Source organism: Manis pentadactyla, chromosome 15 (assembly GCF_030020395.1).
Source record: "Manis pentadactyla isolate mManPen7 chromosome 15, mManPen7.hap1, whole genome shotgun sequence".
NCBI lineage: Eukaryota > Metazoa > Chordata > Mammalia > Pholidota > Manidae > Manis > Manis pentadactyla.
This window is the reverse complement of record NC_080033.1, coordinates 13,612,657-13,639,007: the sequence shown is the minus strand read 5'-3', so window position 1 is coordinate 13,639,007 and position 26,351 is coordinate 13,612,657. Positions and strand designations below refer to the sequence as shown.

The 26,351-nt window shown below is 51.3% G+C and overlaps 3 protein-coding genes and 1 long non-coding RNA gene across 10 annotated transcripts in view; 3 read left to right on the top strand and 1 right to left on the bottom strand.

The window, feature by feature from the left end:
* The first annotated feature begins 1,333 nt into the window (after positions 1-1,333).
* On the top strand, positions 1,334-4,876 carry FAM98C (family with sequence similarity 98 member C). 3 transcript variants are annotated; one of them, XM_036876415.2, is made up of 8 exons: positions 1,334-1,469; positions 1,571-1,713; positions 1,796-1,927; positions 2,365-2,570; positions 2,830-2,907; positions 2,996-3,112; positions 3,564-3,610; positions 4,535-4,876. In XM_036876415.2, the coding sequence occupies exons 1-8, from the start codon at positions 1,411-1,413 to the stop codon at positions 4,713-4,715; spliced, it is 963 nt and encodes a 320-aa protein (XP_036732310.1). In that variant the 5' UTR covers positions 1,334-1,410; the 3' UTR covers positions 4,716-4,876. The 3 variants fall into 3 exon arrangements, with proteins under 3 accessions (XP_036732310.1, XP_036732299.1, XP_036732318.1); XM_036876404.2 differs by having other exon boundaries at positions 3,443-3,610; XM_036876423.2 differs by lacking the exon at positions 2,996-3,112 and having other exon boundaries at positions 3,443-3,610.
* Positions 4,877-5,023: 147 nt separating this feature from the next.
* Positions 5,024-18,794, bottom strand: RASGRP4 (RAS guanyl releasing protein 4). 4 transcript variants are annotated; one of them, XM_057493024.1, is made up of 17 exons: positions 17,964-18,794; positions 15,453-15,637; positions 14,938-15,043; positions 14,750-14,812; positions 14,008-14,139; positions 13,743-13,896; positions 12,477-12,650; positions 11,179-11,295; positions 10,087-10,362; positions 8,517-8,597; positions 8,333-8,437; positions 8,108-8,226; positions 7,853-7,997; positions 7,100-7,136; positions 6,850-6,996; positions 6,632-6,744; positions 5,024-6,060 (listed from the first exon to the last, which is right to left on the bottom strand). In XM_057493024.1, the coding sequence occupies exons 1-17, from the start codon at positions 18,185-18,187 to the stop codon at positions 5,884-5,886; spliced, it is 2,355 nt and encodes a 784-aa protein (XP_057349007.1). In that variant the 5' UTR covers positions 18,188-18,794; the 3' UTR covers positions 5,024-5,883. The 4 variants fall into 4 exon arrangements, with proteins under 4 accessions (XP_057349007.1, XP_057349008.1, XP_036732220.2 ...); XM_057493025.1 differs by having other exon boundaries at positions 6,862-6,996; positions 17,964-18,786; XM_036876325.2 differs by having other exon boundaries at positions 5,924-6,152; positions 17,964-18,788.
* LOC130681015 (uncharacterized) lies at positions 11,305-15,443 on the top strand. The gene is made up of 3 exons (XR_008994053.1): positions 11,305-11,984; positions 13,683-13,772; positions 14,773-15,443. It is a non-coding gene; the product is annotated as an uncharacterized LOC130681015 (long non-coding RNA).
* Positions 18,795-23,699: 4,905 nt separating the features above from the next.
* RYR1 (ryanodine receptor 1) overlaps positions 23,700-26,351 on the top strand; it is a 113,022-nt gene continuing 110,370 nt past the window's right edge. For both annotated transcript variants that reach the window (XM_036876297.2, XM_036876290.2), the window contains exon 1: positions 23,700-23,843. In XM_036876297.2, coding sequence (XP_036732192.2) covers positions 23,796-23,843 — 48 coding nt within the window. In that variant the 5' untranslated portion in view covers positions 23,700-23,795. The remainder of the gene's footprint in view (positions 23,844-26,351) is intronic.

The window sequence follows — 26,351 nt, the reverse complement described above, 5'->3', positions numbered from 1 at the left end:
GAGGGTGGCAGTGAGCCAGGGAGAAGGCCACTGTGATGATGCAGTGGGGACAGTGGTGCACAGGATCAGGAAGAGAGCAGCGGAGGTGGGGAGAAGTGGGCATGATACTGCATCTATTTTGAAGGTAGAGTTCACAGATTTAGATACAGAGTTCTCTGTAAAGAAAAATCAAGATTATGATTCCAAGGTTTTGGTCTGAGCAATTTTTAATGTTTCATTAAGGTCAACAAATGGCCCTCTGAGTACCTAGCTTTGGGGTAGGCAGGGCTGTGGAGGAACCAGATTAAGGGCAGGGTCAGCCCCTGAGCAACAAGTTTTGGCCCTTGTTCTAGGCTCTACTCCCAGACTATCCCAGCTCCCAGGAGAATTATCTAGGAACTACTAGAGATTAGGATAGAGTCGGCAAGAGATCAATTCTGGAACGATAATTTCAACAACAGCAACAAAAGCAGTAACAATAACGGTAATAATAGATTAAGTGGTTAAAGCAGAGACTTTGGAATCAGATCTGACTTTGAGTCCTGGCACCACCACACATTCATTCTGTGACTTACCCTCTATGAACCTAACTTTTCTCCTCTGTCAAATGCAGATAAAGATACTGAACCCAGTAGCACACAAGGAATGGTCAATATATATTGTTATTCTTAATTGAGCAATCCCTGTATGTCTACTAAGCCCTTACATACAGGACTCTAGTCCTCACAACTTTAAGAGGTAAGTAGTATTATTATTCCCACTTACAACGAGGAAGTAACTGTCAGGGACACAGAGGTAGGTGGTGAATGGTGGAGTCAAACCCTAACCCTTGTAGCCTAACTCCTACGGTGCAATCTCATAATCACCATGGTATATTGCACCTGCTCCCTCTGTCCAAGAGCTAAGGGAGGCAGAAGGGAGAGGACCAATGGGCGCCTTGTGATTGAAGAGGGAGGGGGGCCTGTGTTGTGTGTGCGTCCCTGGGTCCCTGACATAATTCCATCCCTAAGTAGGAAAGAAGTTTCTGCGTATGGAACGGAGTTGAGAGAACAACACTATCTAGAGTGCTTTAAGAACAGAGGGCATCTGAGGGAAGTTGAGGAAAAGAAAACCGAAATCGCTTCTGTGTCGCACTAGCAGCGACACCCGCTGGCCCTTCGCGACAGCGGGAATGCTGAACGCACGCCCTGGATTTACAGAGCCAGCGGCGTTTCTGGAGCCCTGGAAGGCCGGTTTTCCTGTGTCTCGGCGCCGGCGGACCTGGCGGCGGGTTCTGCTTCCTTCTGCACCAACCGTTACGCCGAGGGCCCGGCAAGAAGAGGCTAATTGGTCAGTGGTGCTCCAGGAGGGCTGGGTGCGCACGCCGCTCTTGGGGCGGGGCCTCCCGTCAGCCGGCAGGGGGCGCGCACCTGACCGGGAGTCGACGATTTCATGGAGGGGGCGGAGGCCGGGGAGCGGGCCGCGGTGGCCCAGGATCTGCTCGCCCTGGGGTAAGGGAGAGGGGTGTGGCTGGGGGTAGGGTGCAGAAAGGGGCAGGTTTGCCCTCAGAAATTCTTACTTGACCTCCCCCACTACCTCGGCCCGCCCGCAGGTATGAGGGTTTCCTGGGGGCGGCGCCTCTGGGCACCCCGTGCCCCGACTTCAGGGCGCTGTGCGCGCGGCTGGCGGCGGAGCTGGCGACTCTGGGAGCCTGGAAGCGGGAGGAGGGCGCTGGGACGCTGAGCGCCGGCGACGGTACGTGTGGAACTGGAGGCCCGAAGGGGTGGAGCTGCCGCCGCCGCCGCCGCCGCGCCCTGACGTCTCACGCCTCCCACAGGCCCCGGGGAGGAGGAATTTCTGCGCCAGTTGGCGGGCCTGCTACGGGAGTTGCACTGCCCAGACCAAGGGCTCTGCGGCAGAGACTGCGCGGCAGCTCTGCGGAAGCCTGGCGCGTGCCTACGCCTGCTGCGTGAGCCCGGGGCGCGCCCTGCAGGCGGAAGTGGGCGAGGCTACAGCCTCTAGAGGGGCGGGCTCAGCACATTGAGGTGGAGCCAGGGTTCTTGGGGGGCGTGGTCAGAATTTTGAGGCAAGCTAGAGAGTCCGAGGTGGGTGGGGTCGGAACATTGGGGCGGGTTTAAGGTTCTGGAATGGGCGGGGTTGACGTTTTGATGGGCGGGCCTTGAAGCTCCAGTGGATTGGGTTAGGCTTAGGTCACGTAGGTGGTTCCGAAGTGGGCGGGGTTCGAAGTCTGAGGGGGAGACTGGGTCTCGAAGTGGGTGGAACTTATTCCTAAGGTGGAGCCAGGCGGATCTAGAAGGCGGGAGGTTTTAAAACCGGAGGAGCTTTTTGACCCCGGTGGGTGGGGTAGCAGCCCTCCTTAATTGCACCGTTTCCTTTCCCTTCTAGGCTTTCTCTGCTCCGAGCTCCAGGCTGCCCGCCTCCTCCGCCTGCATGCCCGGCGGAATCCCAGACCTGTGCTGCCCGGTTGGGAAGGAGCAGAGAAGGGAGCTGGAGTGGTCCAGGAACTTGTCCTTACCCTCCAAGCTCTGGGGCTGCCCAGACCCACGCAGGGGACCCTTGCCAGCCAGCTGCTGTGGGAGTTGCATGCCAAGGTAGAAAGCAGGAGCGCCCCACACCTAGGCCACCCCACCTTCCTTTTAGCAGGAATGTCCTCTCTCCAAAAGCTGTTCTGGCTGAAGTGCCCCAGCTGCAGGAATGGGCTGTGACCTCGATTTTTTAGACCTTTCTAGAGCTGTGACCTCTCTTCTTGATTCCGTGGCCTGGGTCCTCAGGGCCATGGGGAGCTGGAATCCATGGAGAGTTCATCTGGTTTCTGCCTAGTCAGCCTCAAACTCCTCCTTCTCTCATCAGATCTCAGAGCTGCTGCCTTCCCTGCCCCCAGGGTCCCTGCAGGCCCTCCTCAGCCACCCGCTGGATGCACCTAGATGGGTAAGACTGTGTATGGCTGTCTGTGAACAGTGTCCTCACCCAGAGATAGGAGGGGGACCCCTCGCGTGACTGAGACCTTTTTCTCCAGGAGGCACTGGAGTTTCTGTCCCAAAGGCTGGGAGATCAGTATTGCTGCCGCCGCCGCCTGCTCCTCAAGCGCTTGGACCTCACAATATCTGCTTTCTATTGGAGTGACAGGGCAGAGGTGAGGGCAGAGGACCTTAGCAGGAGCAGTGAGGCCCAGCTGTGGAGCTGCTACTGCAGGAAGAAACAAGCCAGGAAGAGTACCCTCTTGCAGGTTCTAAGGCCTAGGGCATTTTAGAACCTTGCAAGGTTTGGGGCTGTAGAATCTCAAGGACCTGAGGGCATTCTAGAAATTCCCAGTTCTGAGCTGGGAGTGCCTTCAGAGCTATACCCCGTTATTTAGAGATGTGAGACGTGAGGCCCCGAGTGAGGAAGAGATGCTTCCAAGATGACAGATCCCACCTGGGTGGGTGGGGGGCTCTTGGCCACCTTCTGCATGCCCCTTCCTCAGGCCCAAGGAGAGGTCATAAAGGCAGTGCTGACCCCAATTCAAGAGGTTCTGACTCCAGCATCAGATGTCTCCATTGCACACGTCCTGGCTGCCCGAGCTGACCTGTCTCATCTTGTCCCAGCCACCAGCAAGGCTGCTCGTCAGGGGACCTGCTGTGCCATCAACAAGGTGGGTACCTGGCAGTGGAGAAGAGTCCCAGCATCCTTGGCCTTCAAATTGGCCTTTCAGCCTTTGCTGTGACCCAGGCTTGTCCACTCCTGCCTGGGTTCCTGGCTTCTGGACCCACCACTTCTAATTTACTACATGGCAGTCAGGACCTCGCTAACACAAAAATCTGACCATGTCTCTCCTTAGCTCAAAACCCTTTGATGGCTCCCCAGTGCCTGAAAAACAGAGTCCAACTATTTACTGAGCCCCTGTCTACATATTCAGCTTTGGCTTAAAATCCTCCCCCTCCCCCCACCTCAACCTATCCATTGTACTGGTTTTTAACTTTTTTTTTTTTTTTGGTATCATTAATCTACAATTACATGAGGAACATTATGTTTACTAGGCTCCCCGCTCATTTTTAACTATTTTTAAAGCAGAAATACCCTCTGTTTAAATGATTACATATTTAGCCCCCTACTTCTATTTAAATAGTCTTACATTTATGTGGATGAGTCTTAGGGAATAAAATCTAGTACAGCAAAGGTGAAGCAAAATTTAAGTTCAGAAAAAACATTTGATTTAAAGAAATATAGTAAGTAAGTAATATTATAGGTGGTGCACATTAAAAAGAACAAATAGAACACTGGTTTGTTGGAATTGTTATACAAAGCCCAAATATGAAATAGACAAAAGTTGAGGTGTCCTTGTTAATACTAGCAGGGATGGGGCCTCTGCCATCACCCTCCCCTTATTTCCTTCTTGCTGAGGCCAGTTGGAAAGTTTCAGTCCTGTATTTTCTACCAGTCCAGGCCCCTGCTTCCTGCCACTATTGTACTCAAATAGTCAACATCTGCCTTCCTTTTTCAACTTCACGCTGTTCATTTGGCTCCCTTGTCCAGGATATTTTTCTTCTACTGAAACTCATGTCTAATCGACTCTCAGGTGCTTATGGGCAACATGCCAGACCGGGGGGGCCGCCCAAGTGAGCTGGAGGCGCCCATGCCCAGGTGGCAGAGTAGAAGAGAGGACGGAGGTGGACAGAAGGTGGGCCGCCAGTGTTGGGGCCGCAAGAAAAAGAAGAAGTAAAGGGAGACTGGTGGTAGCGGGTGGGGGGATTGTCTGAGGTGTTGATGCCAGTGACCATTTCTGAGGAGTCTGTTTGAGGGTTTCTCTTGACATGTGGGCCCCACAGCCCATTCCTGAGACCTCAGATGTCCTCCCACCGACCCACCACTCGACACCAAGGACCATGTTCTCTGGAAAATAAAATTAATTTATGACAGATATAGGACCTATCTCGGTGGGGGCCGGGTGCGTGGGTTTGAGGAGGAGTAAGGGGTCTCTGTCCCTTGGGTCTCAACAGGCCCCACTGCCCTGACATTCAGAGTCCTTTGCTCTTCAGCAGTACATCTTTCCCTTCACATGGGCATAGGGAAGGAGGCCTGAGGCACTCGAGAGACTTTTCTCAGGTACTCAGCACGTGCCAGCCCTGTTCTAAGCACTGGGTGTACAGAAGGGAAAGATAAAGATAATATAAACCCCTGGTCTCCTGGAGCTGACATTTCTGGTGAGGAGGGGCAGACATTCACCAATATAAATAGGTAGAAAGTATTGTCTGTCAGATGGGAGAACGACTTTGGAGAAAAATCCAGCAGGAAGGCAGAATTGCCACTCGGGGGGATTGCAACTTTGGGTATGGTCAGGGGAGGCCTCACTGAGAAAGTGACCCTGGAGTTAAGTCCCAAAGAGGGGGGAGTCATTTGAGCCTTTGGGAAAGAGTGCTCCAGGTAGAGGGACTAGCCAGTACAAAGACCTTGAGGTAGGAGTATTTTTGGCATGTTCAGGGACCATCAAGGCCAGTGTAGCTGAAGCAGGATGAGTCAGGGGGTGAGTGGTGGGAGGTGGGGTTGGAGAGGTGGTGGTGGGGTGTGGGGATTGCGTTGGGTGGGCTGCAGTGAGGCCTCCAGCTTTCCCCCTGAGAAGGAGCCACAGAGGGGCTCTGCACAGGGGAGGGATGTGGCCTGACTCGGGCTCCCTGTTCCAGCCCTTCTCTAACATCCTCCCTCTCCAGAACTCTGCCCAGTCTCCCCTCTCCCCTTGCTGGCCCTTGCTGTCAGTGTGGCCTAATGGTCAGGGGCTTCTGTTTTACAGGCGGACAGAAAACCTGGGTTACAGTCCTGCCTTAACAGTAGGAGCTCTGCCACCTTGGGAGAGCAGCTTAACCTCACTGGGCCTCAGTTTCCCCATCTGTAAAATGGAGATTGAAGGAGTTGGTGAGATGATGCCTACATCTAAACGTAAACGTATTCGACATGTTGCACACAGGCCCTAGTACACGGAGGGGCAGTACAATCAGTATGTACTCTGATGCAAAAGGGGACTGTCCACGAAGGCAGTGTACATGGGAAGGAGGCGATGCCTTTGGGGGTTTTCTGCTCGAGGTGGAATAACAGGACTTGGAACTGACTCTGGGGAGGGGAGAGAAAGGACATAAAGGTGACGTCTAGGAGTTGGGCTTAGAGGACTGGGTGGGTGGCGAGGCGGTCGTTGGCAGAGGGACCTGGAAGGAGGAAGACATTGGTTGATGAGGGGAGCGCGCGATATCTAGGAGGCATCTTGCCACCAGGGGCAGAAGCTCACTCAGTTAAGTGAATGAATGGATGTTCCCTGTGGATTTCTGTTTTTAATTCAATCTGAGTCTCTACTTTTGAATGGTAGACTTTACTCCAGTGACAGTAGAGCTCCTGATACATTTGGCCTTATTCTTGTCATCTTCTTGTTATCTTTCTTTTTTCTCCCTAAAATCCTTTTCCTGTTCTACTGCGACTACCCCTTTTCTTTCCCCACAAACATATTGAAAATTCCAGTTTTCCACCAACATAAAAAATTAACCAGTATCTATACCCTCCTGCCCAAGCAACTGAGGCCTCTTGCACATTTTTCCTTTCCTACGCTTCCCCAGATCTGCTTGGGTTCCCACAGAGAAATGCCCTGGTCTCTCCTGTATCCAGCCGGGGGTAGAGGGCAGTTCCTCCTCACCATCTCTGGTTCCCAGGAAGGGTGTGGGGGCTCCGTCTGGGTCCAAGCATGGCGAAGGTGGCACCCCATCTCAAGCTCCAGGGATAGTGTGTAGGAGAGATTGTCCTCAGAGCCTGTTTGTTGGGTGATGGGTGGGAGGGATGTGGGTATGATGGGAAGGGCCTCATGACCTGGGAACTAATCCCACCCAGCAGGCTCCCTTCCCAGGACTGCCACACCTCGGGTCTTACCACCGCTGGCATGGGGAACTTGTGTGGGTGACACAGAGGCTTCTGGGGGGCTCACATCGCCTTTGACCTCTGGCCGCTTCTTACACTCCACCTTCACACGGTCTCTGCAGTGTTTGTGGCAACACAGCCCACAGTCTGGGGGAAGGGCAGCAGTCAGTGGCCAGAGGCCCAGTCTGTGCCCCAATTCTTCCAGCCTGCAGGTCCTGGATTCCTTCCCCACCATTGATGCCCCACTCACCCCGACAGCGGTAGCCTTGCTTGGTGACACCCCAGAGCTGGGACAAGAAAGCAGAACAGGTTACCTCAGCTAGGGGAGAGAAGTGGATAGGATGGGGGGGGGGAGTGTGGAACCATCTAGGTTCTCAAGGCTAGGGGCTTAATGGAATCTCAAGATGAAAGGACTTTGGAGGAGTTTGGGGAGTCATGTAGGATATTAGGATTAGGTAAAAATTTGGAGTTAATAATATAACTTCTATGGGCAGGGATTGTGTGTGTTCCCCCACTCCCCACCTCCAGTCTAGAACTGTGCCTGGCACACAGGAGGTGCTCAGTAAATACTTAGTGAATGAAAGAGTGAGTTTGGGAAGTAATCCAAAGTTTATGAATTAGTCTCAGTTTGGAGATTGAGAGATCTGTCCATTATCTAGAGGGAAGATACTTTGAATATGGAAATTATTCAGGGTTTGAATTATCTGGAGTCCAGAGACTTGGAGATTGATTCTACAACCCAGGGTTGTAACCATCCAGGGCTTTAGATTTTGTCCGTGGTCTGGCAGTTTTCCAGGATGGAGATTATCTGTGATTTGGGCATTACCTAGCCTCTGGAGGCCGGGTATATCCAGTGTTGAGGGTTCATATGGAATGTGGGTACTCTCTGGTGCTGGGGGACTGCGAGCGCTCAAGGGCAAGTCTGGCTTTCCAAGTCCAGGATGTGAGGAGTTAGGACGCTAGGGAAGACGGGCCTGAAGGATAACGGGGGCAGAGTGCTCACAAAGCCGCTGCAGCTGTCGCAGAAGGTGGGCTTGCGGAAGGTGACCTCATGGAAGGTATGCAGGAAGGCCAGGCCCAGCTTGGAACAGATGGCGCTGGCCCGGAGCAGGTACCCTGTCAGCTCCTCTCGGCTGAAAGAGCCACTCCTGGGGACAGAGATCACACCTCAGCATGACTGGCCCTTCTCCCTGACCAAGGAGTCCTGGAAACCCTGGTATCGTTGCCTTGGGGGGACTCAGGAGTTGGGATCACTTACCCCTGGCGAGGGGGTGGGTGAAGCCCGTGGCAGGCAAAGGGGAAGTTGCCAGAGAGTCGCTCAAAGTCCTCCTGAGAGATGGTTCCTCGGCCTTCAGGGTCATAGTTCTTGAATACGGACTTCAGAGGAACATGGGAAGGGAGAATAAAGCCAAGTCATGACCGCTGCAGTCTTAGATCTCCACCCCAGGGGCAGGGCTGTACAGGTATCTTCTTCCCCTCCTACCTCTACCAGCTGCTCCACATGTCGACCCAAGGTGACCCTGTCTGGTTTGGGTGTCACGCCAGGGGCCCACTCCACCACCAGGGGCGCTTTGAAGGGGGAGGGTGGCTGGGGCAAGGACAGAGGGGCACAGTTAGTCAGTGCATGGGCTTGGGCTGGAGGTCAGAGGTCAGGGGTCACGTCTCACCATACTCTTGGGACAGCGGGGCTCCCGGGCGTAAGAGAGTTCATAGATCTCGTCCTCCGTGTAGAAGAGATCCAGGGAAAGCTGGAGGTGGGCAGGGTGTTACAGACCCTCCTTGTCTGCATCCTACCTACAACCTGTGCCCTGCCAGGATCCCCACCCTCATCCTCTTCCCAAGGCCCTCTTCCCTGGGGCCCCCTAGGTCCTCTCTTCCACTGAGCCCCCCTTCACTCTCCACACTGTGGTGCCCTCGTCCAGCAAGGCTTTTTTTGCCCTCGTCAGTCTCAGACTTTTTTGATTCTATTTAAAATTGCAAACCCCTGTTGCTTTCCTTGCCTGTTTCTGCCTTAATTTTCTCTATAGCCTTTACCATCTAAAAGACTGTATGACTGACTTATTTATTTTGTTTTACTGGCTGTCTCTCCTCCACTAGGAAGTCAACACCAAAAGAACAGCAATTTTTTTGTTGTTGTTTGATGGGCTCGCTGCTGTGCACCTAATGCCTCAAGTAGCATCTGGTTCACAGCAGGTGATCAATAAATATTTGGGCTCTGGCATCAGCAAAGCATAGGGCCTTAGGCACCAATCACGTTAGGGCCAGGCCAACTTCACAGGTAGGCCCCACACTTAGAAGGACCCCACTTCATTTACTGCGCTGCTGTCTTGAAATTCCAAGAATTTTGAACAAGGATCCTGACATTAAATTTTGCACTGGGCCCTGCAAATTACGTAGCTGGTTCTGTCTTAGGGACTAACAGTCAGTCTTAGACTACGTGGCCTTCAGAATCCCAGTGACTCTCAATTTATAGCTCCTTAACAAAATAAAATATGACCAGAATCCCATACTCCCAGTCTTATGACATGGTGTGGTGACAAACATGTCAACACACAGGTTCTGAAGCTGGCCTGCTTGGGTTCAAATCCCGTTATACTGCTGTGGGACGCTAAGCATGTGACCCCCCCTTGTGGACCTGTTTCCCAATCTGTAGACTGGTCTTGATAAGGGCCTCTGCCTCACAGGTTGTGGATGGAACATGGGGCCTGGCACACAGCAAGTGGTCAATAATGGTGATTAGCTTCTTGCTTAGACTTCTGGGTGTGTAAAAGCTCAGAATTTTGGCCTAGTGACATGAGCTCAGAACCTTGGAGTTGAGGAGTGTGAAAGCTCAAAGCAATCCTGGAGGTCAGATCAACAGATACTTGAGTTGCTGGGGGAATGGCAGGGTGTGGGGGGAGCATCAGTTATATAGCGCTCACTCTGTTCAGAATCTAAGTCTTTCATATGAATGATTTTACTGATTGAGTCTTCTCAGTCACTCTCTCAATTGCATCCTATTATTATTCCTGTTTCAAACATAAGGAAACTGAAGCTGAGGGGTTATGTGACTTGCCCAAGGACACACAGGTAGGAAAAAAACAACATGCTAGAAGCTCTGGTTTCCAAGCCCAGGCTTCCCAGCATTATTCCATCCTGACATGCAGCCCTTCATCCTCCCAGGACCCTAACTCTCAGTGCCCTCCAGGCTCAGCCTCTGGGAGGCCAGCCAGGGTTGGGCAGGGCTGGGCAGCTCACCGTGAGCAGATGCAGCAGGTCCTCGTTGGCGCTGCAGGGCGGGTGCTGCCTCTGGAGGGCTGCCAGCTCCTGCAGCCGCAGGTAGAGGCTGTTGAGCTTGGACAGGTGCAGGCGGCCATCAGGCAACCTGTCAGGCTGTGCCTCGTGCAGGGACACCAGGTCCTTGAGGTGCACACCCAGTACAGGCAGCCGGAAGCCCGTGCAGCCTGCCCAGGTGCGGCGGTAACAGGCGTAGTTGTTGTGGGTGGCCAGGAGCTCAGACAGCTCCAGCAGGGCCTAAGTGGGAGGGCAGATTATGTGGAGGGGTGGCATGTTTTTGCAGAGGCCAGTTCCATTCCCTTAGCCCCCTGGAGGGGAGTATCCTAGCAGCCTCCTGTATGGGCTCCGGATGCCTGGGGCCCAGTGGCATTTTAGACACTTCCCTGAGTCCCTCCATGCCCCACAATGGCCTCAACATCTCCGCAAACTGCTCTTTCTCTTGGGACTCCATCTCAGAAAGGCCCCACTATCCTCCATTCCCCAGGCTAGAGTGATTTTTCCAAAACCCAAATCTGATCATGGGTGCTGTCATCATTACCAAACCTTCCCTAGTTTCCCATTACCCTCTGGATAAAGCCCAGACAACTTTTCAGGCTCAATAGGACCTCCCCGGGGCACCTCCAACCTAATTTCCTGCCACATCCTGACCGCAGCCACACACCAGCCTTATGAATGACTCACTCTCCCCAGACATTTCCCAGGACATCCTCAACTCCTGCTCCTCCCATAGGTGGCCCAAATCTGGCATCCTTAGGGATGTCATTTCACTCCCCACCTCGACCGCAAGTTCTCTGCTAGCATCTCTCATCTGTCCCCCTCCAGTCCCACTCAGGACGACACATGGAGAATAGAGAAGGGTCTGCACAATGGACAGATGGATGAGGAGGGAGGAAGAGTGACGGGAGAACAGAGTCTGGGGATCTGTCGGATTTGGAGGAGCAAGGTCTCTAGGTGGCTCCAGGGCCCCTGCGTGGGATGAAGGGGCTTGGGGAAAAGTGCAGGGGTTCAGGACAACTGACGGCTGGAAAGCTGAGCAGGGTAGAGGAGGTTCACCTTGGTGCTCTCAGGGCTCAGGTGGGCGTGAGAGTCCTTGAGTCTGGAGATGGCGCTATGACACAGGCCCCCCGTGACTGCCATCAGCGTGTTGAAGTTCTGCAGCTGGTACAGCATCTAAGGGAGGGAGGGTGATACAGGGATAGTGGGAACACACGGGGACCAGCAAGTCAGGGATTCAGATGACAGCATCCCACTTGAGGTGTGGGTGTGGACCAGTTCGGGTATCACGTGAGATGTGTCAGGCAGGAGTGAGGCACGAACAAGTAAGTGGGTATTACAGGGGGTCAGGCAGGTAACAGACTGATGTGCCGTCAGAAAAAAGTCAGGTGAGGGTAATCAGGCAAGTGTGGGGAGTTGGACAGGTTCAGGGACTAGACATGAGCTGGGGATTAAGAAAATTGTCAGGGTGTCAGGCACTGGGATCAGACTGTTCTGAGAGACAGGTGTGGGGAAAGGAGGCGGCCTGGGCTGTGGGCAGGGGTTAGGAGCCAGGCAGAAGTGAATGGGACTAGGGTGACATGGTGGGGTCACACAAACACGAAAGATAGGTGTGGGGTCGGCCTCCCCTTTTTCAAGTTGAAGGTGAGAGGTCTCTATGGGGAAAGGGTGGGGCCAACGAGGAGTGGAAGACGCCTAGCCCGAAGAGACCCCAGGCAGAGGCCAGAAGTCCCAGGTTTGAGGGGCAAGGCAGGGGAAGCCCGGCGATGGAAGGCGCCGGAGGAAGGGCGTGGTCTGCGAGGAAGTACGCAAAGGGGCGCGGCTACTTCGGGTCGGAGAAGGAGGGCTTCCCTTTTCTCCAGAAGGTACGGTACGTGTTAGGGAGGGGGAAGGGAGGTGACACACGGGGCAGGCCAGGGAGAGACCTGACATGAGGGGGAAGGATGCAGTCTCTGTGCAAGGGGCGGCTGGAGCCTAGGGGCTGAGGTGGAGGCTGACGCAAAGGTGGGGGGCAAGAAAAACGCGTTCAGAATATTCGGGCACAGGGCTTAGAAGACGGGATCAGGGGGGCAGTCAACAGCCTCGTTTAGGGCCAAGGGGCGAAGCCAGGACGGGTTGGACGCGGTGATAGCAAAGCCAAGGAAAAGGCGCTGCAGCCATCACAGTCGGGGTGAAAGCAACCGGGTTGAAGCCTCGGAGGCGGGGCCAGGGTGGGGCGTGGCGTCACGGGGCGGGACCAGAGCTGGGATGACGCCACCACCCGGGCTGCGCAGCTGCGGCTGAGCTCAAGGGAGCGGGAAAGCGGAGCGTCAGACCCTTGCTCGCGAGCGTTCTCAGCCCCGCGGCGCGGGCCCCACCTGTGCCACGTGGATGAACTTCTCCAGTACTTGAGCTCGCTGCGCCGGCCCGGGGCGGCTCAGCACCATGACCTGCACCCAGCGGGATACGCTGTTGCTGAGACCGACGGAGCCCTCCAGGGCCGGGCAGCCCCGCACGGAGCCCTGCAAAACGTAGCCCCGCAGGTCCTGGGGCTGAGAGTGAGGTGGGCGTCAGGGTGGGCCGGGGCGTCCAGGCCCTGTTGCTCACACGCTCACTCCCCCTTGCAGTAGGGACCTCTAGAGGTCCTAGCCTGGCTGAAACATGATCCTGACGTCACCATGGCCCTCTCATCTGAGGAGAAATGTTTAAATAAGGCCAGGCACTATTTTGGGCCCTTTGTCATATTAACTAATTTAATCTTCACATCAGCTCTTCGACGTGAATACTATATTATTCCCATTTCAGAAATGAGGCCATTGAAGCCCAGAGAATAAGTAATTTGCCCAGGGCAACACAGGCTGTGAGTCAGGTTGGGAACCTAATCTATTGCTCTTAACTGTAACTGACTAGTAGTATACAGTCAGCAAAGAGAAGGGTGGTGAAGAGGACATGAAAGCAATTTCTGTTTGTTCTGCTCAAGGAGTCAACTTCCCCATACCCACAACAACTGCAGAGAGAGTGTGTGTGTGTGTGTGTGTGTGATCAAAATTTTCACATTAAGGAGCCAGATCCTCTTTAAATGATGATGGCAATAGCTTCAACATATATAAGTTGAAGCGTATGAAATGACCGTTTGGGCAGGTAAAATATGACAAAATACAGCAATTTCAAATGGATCTCTCGATAGCGTTTACTCTGGACCAGCCACTAATCCTATCAGGCAGGAGCTGTTAAATCTACCTTTTCACAGATAACAGAACTGAGGAAAAGTGAATTTAAATGCTTCTTGAATAAATGAATAATTAATATATTTTGAGCACTTAACTATGTGCCAGACACTGCGACAAGCATTTTTAGATGGACATATGAATTAAATTTTCCCAACTATCCAATGAAATATTATGACCTCTATTTTACAAATGAGAAAACTGAGTCCCAGAGAGGTTGAGAAACTAGTTCAAAATTACACAGGTAAAAGAGGCTGATGGATTTGAACCCTCTGTGCTCAGTTAGCTTAATTCATTTTCCTAGATCTTTAGCACCCAAGTTTGAGAGTTTGAGATCTCTGCCCAACTCCTATGCAGGGGTCCTTGCAGGCTCCACCCCACCTAAAGCCCTCCCCAGTTGGGGAAGGGGTTCCTCACCGTGACAGCCTGGAAGGACCGGAACTCCAGGTAAGTGAGGTGCTGAGCCAGTTCCCCAGTTTCCAGGTGATCAAAAAGCAAGGACACTTTGCGCTTTTTGCCCAGGCCTGGGCTGTTCGTGGGGGGTGGGGGGCCAGGGCCACCCGGGCTCAGGCTGGGGGCAAAGAGGGTCAGGGTATTGGAGGAGCACAGGGTGGAGGGTGTGGGGGTGTGAAGGGAGATGGCAGAGTAGGGGTGGGGAGAGAAGAGGAAGGGGCTGACTCACAGATTGGAGGAGTCTCCCAGGCTCCTCTGGGTGGAGTTGCCCTCCTGCTCTACGGTGGCCCAGAAGCGACCTATAACCTCTTCTAACTGGGGCTCCTGGTGCACCGTCTCAGGGTGTTGGTTCAGCCAGTACCTGAAGGTAGTTTAGAACTAGTGGGATGAGGCTGAGGGTGGGGGTGGGGAATGCCTCTAAACCTGTCTCTTGGGCTGAGGAATCTTTAGGTGCTGGGTTGGAGTCTCTGGAAGGGTAGAGTGCTGAGAGGCACCAGGCTGGGGCAATCTCTGGTAATAGGATTGGAGGCCTCTTCACACAGGCTGGGGGATCAATGAGAGATAAACTGGAAGGGATCAGTGGAATAGGAAGTGGGATCGTTGGAAGGATCTCAGGAACAATCTGGGGGCCTTTGGGGCATGGGATTTTGGGGGAACAGGGTGGGTCTTAGGAACTAGGCTGAGGTTTGTGGGAGATAGGAATTTGGGGGATCAGAGCTGGAGGTCTCTGGGCACCAGCTGGGAGATGACCTATAGAATCTGGTCAGGTCTCTAAGAGGTGAGGGTTTTAAGGAGCAGAACTGGGAAGGTCTTAGGAACCAAAGCAGGGGTATCTCAGAAGTGGGATTTGGGGGAGCAGAACTGGGTGGGTCTGTGAGGAACTGGGCTGGGGAATCTCTGGGAGGTGTTTTTGGGGGACAGCAGGGTGGAGGTCTTGGGTCATGGGAGTGGAGGTCTTGGCCCAGCCCTACCTGATCAGGTGACAGATCTGCAGCCGCCTCGACTCCTGTGTGCTCCCTGTGGCCTCCTGGTACTTGAGTTCTGGTCAAGGCTCTGACATCCAGCATCCCGGACTTGCCTGCTCACCCTGTCTCCATCTCCCAGACTCACGTCTCCACCCCCCACCCTCTACCCGCTGCTCATGGCCCTGGGAGGATATAAGGTCAGCAGACGGGCAGCAAGGTGGGCCGAAGGCAGCACCCAGCTGTGCATGGCCAGTACCATGTTGAGAATGTGGTCCCCTTGGCGCAGGCTGCCAGCTGAGTCTGGGGGCAGGAGGAGGAAACTGTCAGAATGGTCCCCGGGCAAGGTACTGCAGGGTCTCCAGAGCCTGTTGAACTGGCTGGTTCAAACCCCAGCTCCACCTGTAACTCCCTGCATGAACTTAGACAACCAACTTAGCCCCTTCTGCCTCAGTTTCCCTGTCTGTACTGTGCATGGACCAGCACAGCTCCTGGCAAATCATGTTGAAGATGGAAATAGAATCAGACCTCCTCCCCATCTCTGTATCTCAGGAAAAAGAAAAAATGCAGGTGTCTCTCTAATATGGTGATTGAGATTCATTCCATGCACTCCTGCTCCCATTTGATACCCACCCACACTGAGGCCTAGAGACAGGGGGTGATTGGCTTAACCTTAGGACTGGGGAGGCTGGCCAGGGATGGAGACACTCACCGAAGGACTGAATACATTTCTCCAGCAGCTCATCTTCACTACAGCCACCCTCATTCAGCATGCCCAGAGCCATGGAAGCCGTGACCTTGCTGATTTCCCGGGGACTGGGGCACGTCTTGTAGCGGCGGGCCTGTCGGGGCCGGCCCCGCCCCCCTGTCTTTCCCAGGCATTCCTGGTGGGACTTCCTGTAGACACACCCCCGAAGGAATCATGGGAGCCCCTTTCTTTGGGCAGACCCCCAGAATGCTTCTTGACCTCAAAGCCCCAAGGCATATCATGAGAGAAGCTTTCTTTAGGCAAAGCTCCAGGGTTACCGCTGACCTACCATGGACTCATGGGAGAAAACCCCTGAAGTATTGCTGATCACGGGAGCCTTCTCCTACAGGTAAACTCAAAGGTTACTCTACCCCCTTCAGGGTATCGGGAAAAGACCCTCAGGACTACCCTGGATCCCTGCCCTCCTCCTACCCACTAAGGAAATCATGGAAGAAGACCCCAGGACTTCTAAGGACCTTCTAAGAAATCATAAAAACTTCCTCCAGGCATTCCCCCTAAATGGTCCCAAGACATCAGTGGAGAGACTTCCTGTTGGCAGATCTCTGGGGTTACTCCTGACCCTCCAGGAAATCATGGGTGAAGACCCCCCCACCCCAGAACCATTCCTATCCTCTCCAGGGAGAATCATGGGAGGCTCTGCCTTCAGGGAGACTCCCCAGAATTCCCCTTGGCTTTCCAACACATGCCTCTCCTTCCCCCAGTCCTTGTGAGATCTGCAGACCCCTGACATTCCATCTCCCCTTCCTTCCCCATCTTGACCCCCACGAAGGTGACAGATCCTTTTAAGCCAGCCCTATAGCAGGCCTGAGTCTTAGCTGCAGCCTTCGTCCCTAGATTTGGAGCCTGGAGAGAAGACACGGGTGCAGACACCAGGGCTCTTCAGAGCTGGGCAGGGCCCCTGAGGCTGAGGCAGCTTCAAGGAAAGTTTAAAAATAACCCTCACTCTATGGCGGCTCGAGGGAGGCTCACGTTCCAGTTGGGGAAAGAGGGTAATGGAGAGAGAGCCATGGTGGAAGGAGGGGGTGGAATCCAAGCAGAATGGTCGTGGCTTCCATGAGAGGCAGACAAAACTGGGTTGGAGAAATTTATGCTGACTGTGACTTTGTGTTAGTCAATTTCTCTGGGCCTCAGTTTCCTCATGTGAAAACTAAGAGTCATTCTTGGACCTTCCCTAGGAATTTATTATGAACATTCAATGCCTTGCTCTTCAAAAGTGCTAAATAGAGGACTTAAGTTTGCTCAGGCTATTAAGTGACCAGAGGTGGGAAAGTTGAACTTGAGATACAGAGAGAGAAAGTGATGGACCAAACTAGAAGCCAGGCCTCGGGCATGGGGGTGAAACCGGAAATCCGGAGACCCTGATAACAAGGGCACTGCCATGTCCCTGTCACATCCTAAGGCCTCAATCAGTATCGAGTGTTGTTGCGTGACAGCTCTCATTCATTGAGTCCTGAATATGTACTAGACAAAGAGTTGAGCACATACCTAGATCATTGTTCTCAAAGCATGGTCCACAAGCAATACCAACAGCATCACTTGGGAGCTTGATATAAATGATATTCTCAGGCCCCACCCCTGCCCTACAGCACGAACACCTTTGGAGGACAGCCCAGCAACCTGTGTTTGTGATGCATGCTCCACCTTGAGAACCACTGGTCTAAACTGTCTCACTGAGGACTTATGTGCCCCTCCAAGGAGGGACAATGGTTATTCTGTTGACAGACACTGAGGCACAGAGCAATTAAATAACTTACCTAAGGGCCACAGAGCCAGAAAATGAGGCGGCCAGGTCTCCACTACTAAACTGCTGGACATTATGGGGAAGGGACCCCTCTGCCCATCAGAGCCATGCTGGAGGAGGCTGGAGGAGCTGCCCATGCTAAGGACCCAGTACCACCGCCCCTGTAGGACAGAAGGGCAGGCTTGCCCAGGTGATAGCCCATTCCAGAACCTGCTGGCATAGCCAGCAATCAGGCCCTTACCTGCAGACTGTCTGCCCTCCACAGTGTCTGGAGCAGATAGGGGTGGTTTCAGAGGCATGGGAGCCGCCTTGCCCTGCGTCACACTCCCCTCCCCTGGGGCAGGGCCCTGCAGGAGCCTGGAGTTTCCAGTCCAGGGGGCAGTGAAGCCACTGTGATGGGGAATCAGGAAGACCCCAGGGAGGATAGACACCCAGCCTAGGGAGCTAGGATGAGAGGGGGGCAGGGGAGAAGGGGATACAGAGCAGCTCAAACTCCAGAGACAGCGAGGACAAGACTGAGACGCTCATACAAACAGCCCCCAGCCCTAGCTGGCCCTGGACTCTGAAGCGTTTCCACCTGGTGCCCCTGGTCCTGCGTCTGCTCCTCGCGGAGCCCACCACCCTGCCCACTTCATTAGTATTCATCAACCCCCCCAAGCAGCGGAGGCCCGGGGCATCAGCACTGCCTGTCTCCTTGGGGAAGGTCCTCTCACCTCTTGCTGTCTTTCCTGTTCATGGTTCCTGGGAGGGGGAGCAGGGTCTTGTAAGGATCTGGCTCAGCTCCTTCCCCCTTACCAGTGTTCCAGCTTCTTAGCCCCTTGGGAGCTGGGGCCTCCTCTGCGCTTGGGAAGGAAAGAGGAACTGCCCCTCCACCCAGCCCCAGGCCAGGGGGAAGGAAGAGGCTGGGGAGAGACCAAAGGTCCCCCTCCCCCCACATGGGGATCCCTTCAGGCTGAGGTTTCCGGTGCTGCCAGGCCCCCACCCCCAGGCGCCCAGCAGGCTCTCTATCTCCTCTATCTTTCTGTCTCGAGACCCGTGATTCTCTGTTCTGTCACTGTCGTGCTTCAATAAAAGCTGTTTTTACAAAAGTATGCCTAGTATGACACATTTCTGTAAAGACACTCAAAAGACAAATCTATTTCTGTAAGGATGTATTCATGTATATAATGAAGGTTTGAATGGAAAGTTACAAGACAGAGTCTGTATATTCTTATGTTTCTTTTATGCCTAGTTTAGTTTTAATAATACCATTTACACCCCAAAGAACGTTTTCACTTTATTACTTTTATCGTAACAAATCTTTATGTAGCAATTACTGGAACCACACAATGTTCTAAGTGCTTTTAAAATGTTGTCATTTAATCCTTACACAGTGTTTAAGACTGTAGGCACATATCTAATTGTGAAAACATTAGAGATGGAGTAACCCTCTGGGAGCCCCTTCCTCATCCCACTGTCCCTCCTGGTCAGGGGTGACCCATATCATATATTGGCGGGTTTCTTCTGCTCTGTTGGCTGGGCATCTGTTTAGGCCAAACATAAATACATGCTCATAGAAACACAGACTTTTCTTTTGAGTATGTGGTTTTTTTTTCTTTTACCTAAATGTGTCACGCTTGACATATGTTTTAACTGATGTACAAAAAGAGCACAAATCATTTGTTTAGGTTGATGAATTGTGACAAACTGAGCATATCCATGTGACACACAAATCAAGAAACAGCATTCCCATCCCCTCAAACCCCCTTGCACCCTTTTCCAGTTCTCCCGCCCCAAAGTTGCCCCTAACCTGATTTCTAGCATGGTAGCCTTGCCTGGTTTTGAGCTCTATATAAATGGAATAATTTATCGTGTCTGGCTTCTTTCATTCAATATAATGTCTTTGTGATTCTTCCATGTTATTATATTTGGTTGTAGTTTAGTCCTTTTTGTCACTGTGTGGTCTTCCATTGTGTGACTGCCATGGTACATTGATCTCCTTTCCTTTGATGGACATTCGAGTGGTTTCCAGTTTGGGACTTTTGTGAATAATGCTTCTGTGAACATTCTAGCACCTGTCTTTCGATGAACATCAAAATGTGCAATTCTATGGGTAGATACCCAACAGTGGAATAAATGGGTCACAGTAATTAATGATTCTGCCAAACCTAGTATGTTAGTCAATTCAACCAAAACTCTCTTAGAAGTGTATTTTTGCTTCTTTTTTTTTTCACTAGAAGAAGTCACCATGGATGTCTTTTTTCACACCAGAACATTTAGACAAGTGCAGAGGCCGTTCTCTTCAGCTTTTCCTTTCCGTGACATACCCTGTGGTTTCAGACCCTCTCTCAGCATCTCTTCCTCTTCCTGCCTCTTTTCCCTCCTCTCTCCCCCGGTTTCAAGGGCTGCTCTCTGTGATGTGCTGTCCGTCTGTCTGTCTTTCTCTCAGCCAAGCTTTTCAGCCCCTGCATCTCATGAGGTGATGTAATGCTCCTGGCTCGTGGCAGGAGAGTGTCTCTTGGTGCTTGGGACTCTGAGAAGCCTCAGGGAGGGAGGTCGGAAAAGGTTCTGGCTCTGGTACAAACCAGCCTTACCCTCGAGGCCTGCGGAGGATGGTTAGTGCCAACAATAACACCATTAACCACCAAGGAAACAACTTCTGAGGCAAACCGCACAATGGCAGAAAAAGGATGCATTTGATAACATCCAAATAAGGGTTTCTATTAATGAGGACACAGGACAAATATCAGATGAGATGACAGGGGTGAAGGTATTTACAATGCCGAAGATCAATGAGAAATGACTCTCTAGAATGTAAAAGGAAAAGCTGCAAATTAGCAAGAGAAAAAAACATCTCTGATAGAAAAATGGACAAAGGGCATGGGTTGGCAACAAGGAAATCCCAGACACTGACAGGCACCTGAGAAGATGCTAGATATTACTGGTACCTGCTCAGGGAGGTGCAAATCGAAACAACAGTGAGTCATCCTATTAGTCTGGCAAAAATTAGAAGTTGGAAAATATCAAGGGGAGGTTGGGGACATGGAGACTTAGGGGCCCTCACACACTGAGAGTGGGCAGCCGCTCCCGAGGGCCCTGTGGCACTTCTTAGTCAAATTAAGTGTGTGCGTGGAGTTCTCACCCAGCAATTAGCTCTGGGGTGTATGTACAAGACATTCTCAGTTCCATAAGGGGACACACACAAGGATGTTCACTGCAACATTATTTTTGGGGAGCTGTGAGCAGCCTGGTGTCCCATCCCAGGGGAGTGGGTAGATAAACAGAAGGGAACAGTTACTGGGCAGTCCTGCAAAGCCCCCATAGCCACAGATCGTGTGTCCACAGAGTAACAAGGGTAGGTCGTAAAACACATAATGATGACTGACCAAAAAAAAGAAATGCTATTAATATCTTATGATATAATGCACAATGACACGAATAATTTTTTTCTGACGCAGAATAATTTTATGTTGTATATAAAGTTCTAAGGAAAAACAATATCTAATGCACAAGTGTGTATTATATAATGTATAATAAGCATATAATTGTATTGTACAATTCTATTAACCTAAATATAAACCTATCTAATTATGCAGTGTAAATTCAAATATGGTACAAGCATGTGCTCTATATTACAAATGCATCGACATATCAGTATTTAACTCCGCAACACAGAGCAACCTATTATATATTTAACATTTTATATATAATTTTATTGAACTGCAAGATACTGTTTTGTATAACTTAATAGATATAACCATTACATGTTAATAATTTTAATAGATTCCTACATCAGTCAGTTACCATGTGGTAGGCTCTAACCAGTTTCCTTGTGGAAATCTTCGCCACAACCCCAGGAATTGGGGACTATTCCAAATTAGCCCACTTGACAGATGAGGAAACTGAGACCCAGAGGCACGAAGTTGCCTGCCTGGGAGGAAACCCAGATGTGTGTGGCATCCTGCTTTGTGCCTCCAGCTCCACAGCTGCATCCTTTAGAGACCCATGGAGGCCCCCTGCTTGGGCTCCCCAGAGCCTGAAGGGAGCCAGAGGATCCCGCGCCCCCTCCAGTCCCTGGCTGCCAGGAGCAGGAAGGAGCTTCTCACCCACCTCAGGGTGCCCTATTTACAAAGCCCATGGTGTTCATTTGCATAAAGGGGTGGTAGACCTAGTGGCCCTCAGCAGCTCAGGAGGCCTTGGGGAGAGGAAGGGTTAGAACTCTGGGGGGCTGGGCCTGGCCTTGGGGAAGTGGGGTTTTGTTATATTTAGGAGATTTTATGCAAATATCAAGACAGTAAAGTGGAATGCTTAAGAACCCCGAGTCTGGGGTCAAATCTCTGGCTCAACTTCTGTGTAACCTTGGGCAAGTCACTCTTCCTCTCTGTGCTCAGTTTTCCTTATCTGTAAAATGGTTACCATAGGAGTACTGATTTCACAAAATTGTTGTGAGAACTACATAATTTACTCCCATCACATCCTTAAAACTGTCCTTAAACCATGATGTGAAAACCATATTATTTATTCCTGTCATGTCCTTAAACCATGTCCTTGTAAGGCCCACACATTTTTATTTCCTCCTCTAAACAATGTGAATAATAGCAGGATTTATGTGAGAACTAAATGAGATGTCATAAAAAGATCTTTGTTCAGGGGCTGAAATGCAACAGGCTCACAAAAGACATCTGCTGTGGTTATTATTCCTGCCTCATCAGCTTTTATAATAATGATGGTGATGACAGTGATGATGATAGGAACACATATAACATTTACTATGCATTGGTACTGTTTCAAATGCTGTGAATAAATGATCTTATTCAATCCTTGCAACAGCCCTGTGAAGTAGTTTCTATTAATATCCTCCTTAGTGGTTGGGAAAACAGACACGGAGAGAAGTGACTTGTCCAAGGTCACATTCAGGAGTGGCAAGGCTGCGATTTGGATCCAGAGTATTTGGCTCAGAGTGCTTGCTTTTTCTTTTTTTTTTTAGTCCAACTAATTTTTTTTTTACGGTTTTATTTTATGTTTTTTTTGTTAAGGTATCATTGATATACAATCTTATGAAGATTTCACATAAGCAACATTGTGTTTACTACATTCACCCATATTATCAAGTCCCTCCCCACACCCCATTGCAGTCACTGTCTACCAGTGTAGTAAGATGCTATAGAGTCACTACTTGTTTTCTCTGTGCTACACTGCCTTTCCCGTGCCCTCCTCCTACATTATGTGTGTTAATCATAATGCCCCTTAATCCCCTTCTCCCTCCTTCCCCACCCACCCTCTCCAATCACTTCCCTTTGGTAACCACTACTCCCCTTCTTGGAGTCTGTGAGTCTGCTGCTGTTTTGTTCCTTCAGTTTTGCTTTGTTGTTATACTCCACAAGTGAGTGAAATCATTTGGTACTTGTCTTTCTCCACCTGGCTTATTTCATTATTTCACTGAGCATAATACCCTCTAGCTCCATCCATGTTGTTGCAAATGGTAGAATTAATTTTCTTCTTATGGCTGAATAATATTCCATTGTGTATATGTACCACATCTTCTTTATCCATTCATCTACTGATGGACACTTAGGTTGCTTCCATTTCATGGCTATTGTAAATAGTGTTGCGATAAACATATGGGTACATATGCCTTTTTGAATCTGTGATCTTGTTTTCTTTGGGTAAATTCCTAGGAGTGGAATTCCTGGGTCAAACGGTATTTCTATTTTAAGTTTTTTAAGGAACCTCCATATTGTTTTCCACAATCGTTGAACAAATTTACATTCCCACCAGCAGTGTAGGAGGGTTCCCCTTTCTCCACATCCTCACCAGCCTTTGTTGTTCCTTGTTTTTTGGATGTTGGCTATCTTAACTGGTGTGAGGTGATATCTCATTGTGGTTTTAATTTGCATTTCTCTGATGATTAGGGATGTGGAGCATTTATCTTTTCGTGTACCTGTTGGCCATCTGAATTTCTTCTTTGGAGAAGTGTCTGTTCAGATCCTTCGCCCATTTTTTAATTGGGTTATTTACTTTTTGGGTATTGAGGCGTTTGAGTTCTTTATATATTTTGTATGTTAACCCTTCAGAGTATTTGCTTTTACTCACTACGTATGTGCCCGTGCTTTTTAAAGTCGGGAGACCTGGTATGCATCCCGGCTCTGCTCTGTGACATCAACCGGGGGCTTCTCCGCTCAGAGCCTCAGTTTGCTCCCTATGAAATGGGAGAAAGATGGTACCTTCCTTACCGTGAGGTGGAAAGACGGCAGCTACCTTTCAGACACTCCCCCTATGACCCTCACTCTGTCCTCCCCACCGTGCGTTCCTCTGGCTAAGGTCTAGGGTCTGTGGGCGGGACTCAGGCGAAGGGGCGTGGCCGGTGCCGTGCTGTCCAATGGGGGACAGGGGGCGGGGACATCCTCCCAGCTCTGTCCAGCGCGCGAGTCCTCCTCGCAGTTCCATCTGCCTCGCGGGTGACCTAGAGGTCTCCGACCCCAACCCGCCCCCAGCCCGCCCGCCCAGCCTGAGGCCCTTTCCTCTTATTTTTCGACTTCAGCCCAGGTCCCTCGGGCTTCGACATCATGGGTGACGGAGGAGAGGGCGAGGATGAGGTCCAGTTTCTGCGGACGGTGCGTACCTCTGTGTTATAGGTCTCTGGGGCGCTCTCTCTGGTTCCTCTGGGTGGCTCACTGCTTCCAGATGTCTTCGTCCTGATTGTTGGTGGTCTCGGAGGCTCCGGATCTCTTCCTCGTCCTTTTGGGTGACTGTCACTGTTTTTCTCCTTTCTTGTTTCTCTTAGCCTTCCTTTCTCACCACAAAAAGCTAGCAGAATTTGGGACCGCAGATGGGGAAGGGGGATCTTCAGCAACCCTCACTTCTGACATTATCGATTTGTCCTGGAGAAGGGGGCCACTGAGCAAGCAGCCCCTCCCGCCACCCTGGAAGCAGGCACTTGGGGAAGGTGGTTCTAATTCCTGAGCTTAATTTAGCCATCCTCCCTCCCCAACCCCCACCAGCTCTAATTCTCTTCTTGCTCCAGTCTCTGACCTATTAAATTCTTGGAAAGGGGGCTGGGGTGGGCTGGGGGAGTTGAAGTTCAACTCCTTTGAACTTCCAACGCCTGAGGGTCTCCTGGGGGGTCTCTTGGGTTCTTGGTCTTCTTTCTTTCCCCCTTGGTTTTGGGGAGGAGGGCCAAATATGGCTTCTAATGGTCTCTGGTGGTGTCTGCCTCTCTGGCTCTTTGGATTGTCTATGTCCCTGACTCTTCCCATCTCTGTCTCCTTGTCTCTGTCACGGTCTCTGTCTTTGGCTTTGGCTTCAGGCCCTCTGCCTTTCACTCTGTCTCTCTAGCTCTAGGTCTCCCTGCATCTCTGATCCTCAGCCGGGGGAGGGGCAGGGATGGGAATTGGAACAACAGGTGTCCCTCCCAGAATAGCCCGCTTTTCTGGGGCCTGGGCAGGGGGTGAGGGAGGGTGGGGGGGAGGGGCTGCCCACCTCGGAGTCCTTCCCACTCTTCCCTCCCAGTAGCTCATCCTGGTGTGGGGGTGTGAGTATGGGAGGGGATGTCCTCTCTTCTGGGCCAGGTCCCCTGACCCTGCATTAGCCCTTCCCCATCCCCATTCTGGGCCCTGGGAAATGCTGACACAGCATTCCAGCCCCAGAATAGGACCCTGGAGAACCAGGTCTGGTTTCCTGGGAGGGTGGAATCAACAGCTGGGGCTGGTAGTGAAGGATGGAGACAGCTGTTCCTTTGGTCATGGAAGGAGACCTAGCTTCACCCCAGACTCTTGCCCAGCTCCAACCCCTTAGCAGACACCAGGGGTTGGGTTCTCACCTCCGCCATGGCTGTCAGCCCCTGAGCACCCACTCTGTGTCAGGCCCCATGCCCAGCGCCTCAGCCTCCTGAGACATCTAATTATATCCTTGCTGCCCTGTCTTCAGAGGTAGGGCCCTAACTTTATCACCCTGGGAGACTTGAGGGAAACTGAGGCCTGAGTGGAAAAGTCACTTGCCCAAGCTCAAGGCCAGGACGTGTCATCTCTGGATGCCCCTGAGGCCCAGTCCCTTGCTCTCACAAGAGGAAAACTGGGCCCAGACTTGCCAAGGTAACCAGCTCTGGGTTCTAGAGGCCTGGTCCTGGTATCTCTTGGCCCCAGACTGGGTCTGTTTTCCTGAACTTTATTGAGGTTTTATGATGGTCTTCTCAAACTTTTTGGACCTCACACCACCAGTAAGAAATACATTTTATATTGCAACCTGGTGCATGCACTTACACACATACGTTATAAAAAATCTACTTTATTGAGGTATAAAATTATTGCAAGTCAGTGTCAGTTATTGACATGCAGTAATAAATTGTAGCCATCTCAGGTGTTACAGTTCAGTGAGTTTGGACAAACTGTACACACCAGGGAACCACCATTATAACCAAGACATAGAACATTTCCTTTTCCCCAGAAAGTTCCCTCTGGCTCTTTGTACTAATCACTCTGCCCATTTGCTTTATGTCACTAGAGATGCCATTAGTCACTTCTAGTGTTTCCTGTACAATATATGCTCATACGTCTTGCTTCTTTGGCTCAGCATAATATTTTTGACATTCATCTGTGTATTGTGTATCAAGAGCTCACTTCTTTTTGGTGCTGAGTAGTACTCCATTATGTGAATATGCCACAATTTGTGTATCAGTTCATCTGAGGGATCACCTCCAGTTCATGCTATTCTGGGCAAATTAAGACAAAAACACACCTTGTAACTGAAACAAGTTTCATAAAACGTAGGTAGCCCCTAGAATATGAGGAGTATGTTGCTCTTTTTTGTTCTTGCCTACTTTATTTCACATTTAGCATCATGGTTATGGACCCCCACCAGACTGATTTCATTTCCCTTTATTAGGTGGTGGCCTCCAGCCCTGCCCAGGCTAGGGTTTCTCAAAGCATGGCGCACCGCAGAGCCTCCTGGGGGCTGTCTAATGGTCCAGATTCCCTGTTCACCCCAGAACCACTGAATCAGGCTCTTGGTGCTGTGGGAGGAGTAGGGCCAGTAAGGAAGCTGCATTTTTAACCAGGCCACCTGCCTTTGTTCTGATGCAGAAGGAAGTTAGAGAATTGCTGGAGTAGTGATTAGGCTCCCTGTCT